This window comes from Myotis brandtii, unplaced genomic scaffold (genome assembly GCF_000412655.1).
Source record: "Myotis brandtii unplaced genomic scaffold, ASM41265v1 scaffold120, whole genome shotgun sequence".
NCBI classification, from domain to species: Eukaryota; Metazoa; Chordata; class Mammalia; order Chiroptera; family Vespertilionidae; genus Myotis; species Myotis brandtii.
The window spans coordinates 3,983,181-3,991,000 of NW_005354174.1; the positions used below are offsets into that span (position 1 = coordinate 3,983,181).

General features: G+C 55.9%; 1 protein-coding gene across 6 annotated transcripts in view; it reads right to left on the reverse strand.

Annotated features, from left to right (window-relative positions):
* Positions 1–1,190: 1,190 nt before the first annotated feature.
* Positions 1,191–7,820, reverse strand: part of MARCH10 (membrane-associated ring finger (C3HC4) 10, E3 ubiquitin protein ligase) — an 86,304-nt gene continuing 79,674 nt past the window's right edge. For 3 of the 6 annotated variants that reach the window (XM_005858603.2, XM_005858606.2, XM_014532024.1), the window contains one exon: positions 5,445–5,690. In XM_005858603.2, coding sequence (XP_005858665.1) covers positions 5,532–5,690 — 159 coding nt within the window. In that variant the 3' untranslated portion in view covers positions 5,445–5,531. Of the gene's footprint in view, positions 2,172–5,444; positions 5,691–7,820 lie in introns of those variants that run through there. The other 3 variants (XM_014532019.1, XM_005858605.2, XM_005858604.2) reach the window with 2 other exon arrangements.

Here is a 7,820-nt window from a genome sequence, read left to right on the forward strand (position 1 = left end):
CACAACTGTCCTTGGGAGCCTGGGCTCTGAAGCCACCCAGAGGCGGGACCGCCCCCCACCCCCACCTTCACTCACTCGGAGGATACCTGAGCCGGAGATGCAGCACAGAACAAAGGGACAGCCCTGCCCACAAGGGACGGTCACTGTGCCAGGTCAGCCAGGCGCTGTGAGGAGGGCTCACGTGGGCCACGGGGGGCGGGGGGGGGGGACACCGGTTGGGGTGGGTTCTGCCAGAGGGAGATGAGGGAGTGAGCGGTGCAGTCACGTAGGCCCGGTCCAGGACTAGGATCTGCAAGTGCCCGTGGCCCTGTTGTGGGAGTCCTTGGTGCTTCAGGGGACCAGCAGGGAGGCCAGGCTGGCTGGAGCTGGAGGAAGGGGAGGGGGGCGGGGGCGGGCCAGGAGGTCGGTGAGACCCAGTTGCCCAGCGGTAGAGCGTGTGGGTGTTGGTTTAAGTAGAGTGGACAGTTAGTGGGAATGGCTAATCTGATTGACCTTTGAAGAAGGTGGTTTGGCTCGTGACTTCAGTGGTGGACGTGTGTGTGTGTGTGTGTGTGTGTGTGTTGTGATTTTTTAAAACAAGTTTCTCCTGCTCTGAATAGGTAATAGGGTCACATGGTCCAAAGCCTAAATGACATAAAGAGGATACATGTTGAAAAGTCTCATCCTGTCCTCTTCCGGGTGGGGCTCCACTTCCTGAGCCGGAGCCCCAGCGGGGCCTGGGAGCTGCTTTCCTGAGCCAGAGGCTGAGGTCAAGCCCAAGGCCCTCCTCCAGGCTCCCCTGCAGCCCCAGCAGTGGCAACAGGACTTGGGAACAGGAGGGAGCCCCAATCCCTGGGGTGGGGGGGATAATGATGGATCCCCTTCACCCTGAAGTGACTCACTCTCCAAACTCAGGAACAGCTTCCTTTGTGGGTTCAGTGCCCTGTGGGTCGTGGGCCACAGCCCAGCTGCGGGGAGTCACCCAGAGGCGGCAGCCCTTGCCCTGGGAGAGAAAAGCTGAGGAGTGATGGCAGGCTCTCGGCTCCTGGGGTGGCAGGGGCAGCTGAGGAAGTGAGGGCCCAGATGCCCCGTGCTGCCTGCAGGCAGTGGTTGGTTGAGTGACCAGAGGTTTATTTTTATTTTTATATTTTATTAATCTTAGAGAAAGGGAGGGAGGGAGGGAGGGAGGAACACCTTTTGGTGTACAAGACGGCACTCCAGCCAACTGAGCCACACCGGCCAGGGCGAGTGTCTGGAGGTTTAAATCCCCCCAGAAATACCTGTCCTCACTCCTCTCTCCTTTGCTGGGGGCTGAAGTCCTTGCCAGAGCCATGCCCCGACCCACAAGCATTTCAGACGTTTCATGGGTCTCGGGCCCCCGCAGACCTTGTTCTAAGCCTCCTGGCTGGCGTCTCCCCGCTGCCAGAGGACAGTGGGGGCCGGGGGAAGGCTCTGGGCCCGGCCACTCGCCCGGTCCTAGCAGAGCACGTGGCAGAGCGTCCTTTCTGTCTGCTCATTCCAATTCACTGAGCTCTAAACAACCCATCTACGTGCTCTCTCTGCTGGGAGGGGGATGCCCTGAGACCCATCCCCGTGGGCCCCGGGCAAAGGGCACTGTATGCCAGGCACTGAGCCCAACCTCGCCTGGCAGGACTGAACCGGCCCAGCTCTGGCCACCTGGACGCTCAGTGACGGCTCACGGAATCCATGAATGAATGGGAGCGCGGTGTCAGGCCTTTAACAGCCTCTTCTTGTCAGGGCAGAGTTGCCTCCTCCTAGGTGTCCTGGCAGAGCTGGCCTGGCCCAGTGGGCAGCGCTGTGAGGCCGCAGGGGTGAGGAGCCGGCCAGCCACACCACATGGCGCTCCTGGAACGGAGCTGCCCGAGCCCTGCCAAGCTGCCTTGAGCACTAGGGCTGAGTCTGTTGCAGGGACAAGGTAAAGATTTTATCTTCAGGGAAGACCCCAGGAAAGAAGGCAGGAAGAGGGAGGAAAAGAGAAGGGAGTTGGGATAAATAAGGAGAGGCGGCCAGGGGGCCGGCATAATGTCCAAGTGCCCAGATGTTCAGGCCTGGCCTGATGTTCTTTGTCTTAGGGGCCTGGGCTGCCAGGAGCCCCAGGAAAAGGCCGACCTCAGTCTTGAGCTGCAGATTTCAGTCCCTCCTCGTCCGGAAAAGCAGGCGGGGTGCCGGCCCTGGAGAAAGGAAAGGACTTGAGGCGGATTTGGTGCTGGTGCAAATAAATGGACTGTTTTCCGATATCGGGCCGTGGCAGGACTTCAGTTTTAGCCCTTAAAGGGAATTCTGGGTGGTGAAGGTTATCTCGTCCTCTTGGCATTCCTCCTCTGAGTTCTGAGTTGTTACGGAGCAGCAGGGATTGTCGCTGTATGTCCCTGCTGGCTAATGCAGAGAGGCCCTTCTGTCTCTCTGAGGCTTGGGAAACTTTGGATGGTGTCTTTCCTCGCCCTGGAACCGCCTCAGACATGCCATTCCTCCACGATAATGATAATCATCCTAATGCGTATTGGGTAGTTACCACTGCTGCCCTGTTCTGCCTGCTTACCATGAATGAACCCACTTCATCTTCTCAACACCCCCGAGGTAGGTGCTGTGACCCTTTGTACAGATGAGGAAACTGAGGCACAGAGAGACGAACTTGCCCTGCCACCGCCCCTCCACCCTCCCTGCACTATGGAGAGTGTTGGGGGTGGGCAGCGGGTCCTGGGGAGCCCCCCTTGCGATCTTGCAGCCAGTCTCAACCTGTCATCTCTGCTGACGGTTTCAGAAGCCTCTCTGGAGTTGAAGGCCCAAGAATGATCTCTTTCCTTTTGTCCTGTGGCTTCCCTTCCAAGGCCGTCTCGGGCTTCCCCAGCCAACCGGAAGCAGCGCGTTCCTACCAACCCCCTTGTCAGTTGAAATGGCAGAAAGCGAAGATGAGCCTTCCCAGACCTAAAATTTAGCATGCACACTGCCTTTATTTCGCTCACCACCATGATCCAAATGCTCAATTATGTCCAATTTTATACTAAGGGTGACATCCTTATGAGCTCTCTTAGGCTTTTCTGATCCCTTGGACACTTGATAACAGATGCACAAAATAAATCAAGACGAAGCACAGCCTCAGACACGGTCCCTGCTCTGGCAGCTTGCTGCTGAGATGCTGGGTGCAGTTCCCAGGGAAGGCGCTAGGTGGGGCCATGCTCACTGCTGCTGGAAGGGCTCATTGCAGAACAAACACGGAAAACTATTTCCGCTTTTTTCCTAAAAGTGAAAAAACTCTTCAGATTTTCTTCGGTTATCGAACACAGATACTGATGTAGCTTTATCATGAGAGTGGAGTGGCGGAAAACGAACTTTCAAAAAGCGGGGGGCGGGGGTACTTCTATCAGGGTAGCCCGGGCTGGGGTGGGATCATGGGGGAGAGCGTTCAGAAGGCAGAGAGATGAGGTGGGGGCTCGATGGATGCATAGACATTTACACTCTTGGATGTTTTAAAGTTCCCATTTCTTTCCTTAACGGGAGTGTGCTCTCCTCCTACTGCCATCAGCTCTTCTGGGTTTCACTTGCCTCATCTCACCAAGTGTAGGTTGGTGGCTTTTGGTAGCTCCCTCCTGTCTGTGTGGAACCTTAGCTCCCTGACCTGAGCATGGGGCCCCCTGACTCCCCTGCCCAATGACCCTACTCTAGCCAGATGCTCCTGTGTGCACTCCCGGCTTCTTCCTGCCCCCACCTCTTGGCTTGCCTGGGCTCCATTCTTCAAGGCCCTTTCTGCTATGCACCCGACTGCTGGAGCTGGTTAAGGATGCTACCCTCTCAGGTGGTCCAGAAGCATGGTCTTAGCCACCAGACTGACTCACACCCTGTAAATTTGGGCGTGTCATGCCCTGGAGCTTAGATGTTGTGAGGATTAATTTTATGTGTCAAGTCGACTGGGCTAAGGGACGCCCAGATAGTGGGTAAAACCTTGTTTCTGAGTATGTGTGTGAGGGTGTTCCGGGAAGAGACTAGCATTTGAATCGGTAGACTGTGTAAAGAATATTGCCTTCCTGGCGTGGGCGGACATCATTCAATCCGTTGAGGGCCTGAATGAATGAAAAGATGAAGGGCAAACTCTCTCTGTGCTTGAGCTGGGCCATCCATCTTCTCCTGCCCTCAAACATCCATGCCCCTGGTTCTTAGACCTTCAGACGGAGACGTGGACACAGGCTATCGGTTCTCCTGGTCCTCAGGCCTTTGGGTTTGAACTGAAACGACATCACCAGCTTTCCTGGGTCTCAGCTTCCAGATGGCAGGTCGTGGGACTTCTCAGCCTCCATAATTGCATGAGCCAATCCTCCTAATACATCTCTAACTATATATCTGTTTAAATCCGATTGGTTCTGCTTCTCTGGAGAATCCTAATACAGTGGGGCCTTGACTTGCGAGTGTCCCGTCTCTCGGCCGATTTTTTGCTTTGAGTTGCGAGCTAAAATTCGGGTTACGAGCCAGCTTCAGATACCCCACCGCTAGTTGGCGCAGCGAACGCCACAACATCAGCCCAGCATCACGTGTCATTGTAATGGTGAAAATTGATTTGACATACGAGTAATTTGAGTTACGAGCTCCGTCGAGGAACGAATTAAACTCGTAAGTCAAGGCCTCACTGTATAGGGTTTCCTCCCATGTAACATGAGGTTAATGATACCTGCCTCACAGGGTTATTGTGACGACGAGAGATCAATGCAAAATGTTTATCACCTGCCAAAGTCCTCTCCAGCTGCCTTCAGTCAGTCTCCATCCCTAGTCCCAACCCCCATGACCACTGGTCTGTCTCTACAGTGTGGCCTTTTCTAGAAATTGCATGTAAATAGAATCATATGCTGTGCAGTCTTTCGTGTCTGGCTTATTTCACCTAGCATAATGTTTTTGCATTTATCAGTAGTATGTGCCCACCATCTTTTATTTTTTGACCCCCTCTCCCCCCACAGACAAACAGAAACACATAATGTTCTCTCTTCTCATGAGCTTTCTCTGACCTTTTTTCACCCCGTCTGACCTGGTCTCTGGGCCCTAAGAGGAGAGCAGAGTGGAGTCCACACACCAATCAGGTCCTGACCAGCCCCCGGGGGTCCGGGATGTGTCACCCCTCCCGATGGTGGTGGTGGGGAGCAAGGAGAAGTGGAGGTGGGGGGGGGCGCTGTGGGCTGTGCTTCCCTCTCCTCCCAGTCAGAGGCCCTGAGCCTTTGTCCAATGAGACTGAAATAAGCTTAAAACAGAGTTGGGTAAATTAAGTCGGTTTACTGAATACGCACCTCGATTCCACTCAGGGTGGCAGCCTGAACAGGTGCCCTCAGCAGAGGGACCCCAGGCCGTTGGGCCTGTCAGGGCTGTGGGGTCCTTTGGGGCTTCTGGGCTGAGGGGCAGCAGCAGGGCAGCCTGTGGGTGCTCAACAAGCCAGGCTGCTTGGCCTGTGCTGTCGGGGTCTTGGCTGTTGCTGTCCGTAGACGCTCAAGCCAAACCCCAAGAAGGGAGTGGCATAAAGTAAACACGGTAACTGCAGACACATGGTCTCGGTTTCAGTAAAGAGGAGGGAGGGAGGGAGGGAGGCACCTGGGGGCATAGAAAGGGCGGCTGGGGGAGAGGTCTCCGCCGAGCTCCATGGCCAGCTCCTTGCTAGATGACCCGCCTGTTGCCTTCATAAATGCTGTTTTCATTTCCATCTCCCAACTCGGAATCTGGAAAGCAAGAAGATCTCTCAGGCTGCAGAGCCACAGCAGACTGCGGGATCTGCCCTGGAGGGGCGTGCCATTGCTGCCCCTCCCGCCCCCACCCCAGCCCTGGTGGCCAGCCACACACGTTGCTGCAGTGCCTGGAACAGTGTGGGGAACAGAGATGGCAGTCTGGGGCTGGGAAATTCCTAGACTTCCCACAGGCCAGGGCAGCTGGACTGTAAGCCCCTCAACAAAAGCATCTTATTCATCTTCAGATCCCCATGGGGCCTGGTGCTGCAAATGTTTGCAGGATGAATAGCTGGAGGAGGCTCTCGGGGTAGTGCCCCCACACGAACTCTCACTTCCTTAACTTGTCAGGAAGGGGGGCTGGGGGGATTGGCCTAGGTTGTAAAGAAGTCTGCCAGGGATCAAGTGGCTGGAAGCAGAGGGCCATGTGATGGGAGGGAAGACAGAGAGGCAGTGGGATGGCAGTGGGGTCTGAGTGAGGAGATGGAATGGGGGTGGGGGCTCTTTATTCTTGGGGGAAACTCTTGTTCTCAATACATTTCTTTTCCCATTGGCTTGAGTGAGTGCCCCCTGACTGTTTGGAAACAGTTTTTGACTGTGGAAGAAGGGCAAGGAGTAGGAGCAATTGACAAATTGACATCCCCCCATCTTTACCTGGACCCTCTCAGCTTCTCCCTCCGCCACAGGAAGCCCCAGCCCCACAAGCTTCCCCGTTTCCTCACTCACCCTGTTCTTTCCCTCAAAGGCAGTTGCCTTGACTTGTGCAAATGGGGAGGTGCTCTGGCCCAGCCTTTGGCCTGAAGGCCTCCTGCCTGCTCCTGTTCACACCTGGATTGATAGCTGCAGGAGGCATTGTTCCCCTCCCTGGCCTTGGGCTTGGCTGTGGTGACAGTCATTCGTGCCAGCTGGGCAGCACTGGCAGGGGGGCTGGGTCACAGACAGGTGTGACAGGTTGTCAGATCTGGGCACACCCACCCAGGGACTCTCCCCAGCTGCCCTCACCTCTGTGCCACCTGTGCCATTTATGTGTGGCTTCGGTTACCAGGTGCAGGGGCGGGGTGCCTGGTGAGAAGGTTGGCATGGGCACCACAGAGCCACAAAGAGGCTGGCATCTCTGTGCCACCTAGTGGGCCCCGAGGTTTTGCCTTTTCTCCTCGTTTTCCTGAACTGAGCTAGGGCGGCAGGTCACACTGTGACTCAGCTCTGGCAGCCGCTCTTAATGAAGTGCTGCCAACCAGGTGAGGCGTGCCAGGCTGCTGGGGACCAAGGAAGAGTGCGGCCCGGGGGAGGGTGGAAGGCATGCGGCTCTGTGGCTCTTTTCTGGATCATGGCTCTGGCGGGAAGCCAGGCGAGGGCAGCATGTGACCAGGTGCCAAGACCGGCCCTGCCCAGGGCTCTACTCCACCTCAGCGGTGCCTGCCGGCCTCTGGTGTGTGTACAGGGCTGGGGGCAGGTGGAGCGGACCTAGATCCGCGTTTCCAGGGAGAACTGGCTGCCCCCACACTGGGGCTGGTGCAGGGGAGGATGTGGTCCTAGAGCTAGTCCCAGATTCCTGAAGTAGGATGGCAAATGGCATCTCTCTATCCCAGTGGTTCTCAACCTTCCTAATGCCGCGACCCTTTAATACAGTTCCTCATGTTGTGGTGACCCCCAACCATAAAATTATTTTCGTTGCTACTTCATAACTGTAATTTTGCTACCGTTATGAATCGTCATGTAAATATCTGATATGCAGGATGTATTTTCATTGTTACAAATTGAACATAATTAAAGCATAGTGATTAATCACAAAAACAATATGTAATTATATATGTGTTTTCCGATGGTCTTAGGCGACCCCTGTGAAAGGGTCGCGACCCACAGGTTGAGAACCGCTGCTCTAGAGGAACGCGGGATGGCAGCATCGCAGCCAGGGCACTTGCAGGGGGGGCTCCCAGGATCCCCTCCGTGGAGACCCCTTTTTAAGCATCACCCCAGGGATGCTCTCCTCCTGCCCTTCAGAGACGCCAGTCTTCCCTGGGCCCCGTATGTCCCTGCCCCAGCTCCGTGGGGAAAAGGCTTAGTCGTCAGGGCCTCCCGGAGCAGGAGGGCGGCAGCGGCCCATGCTGGGCACTAGGGGGCGCCCCT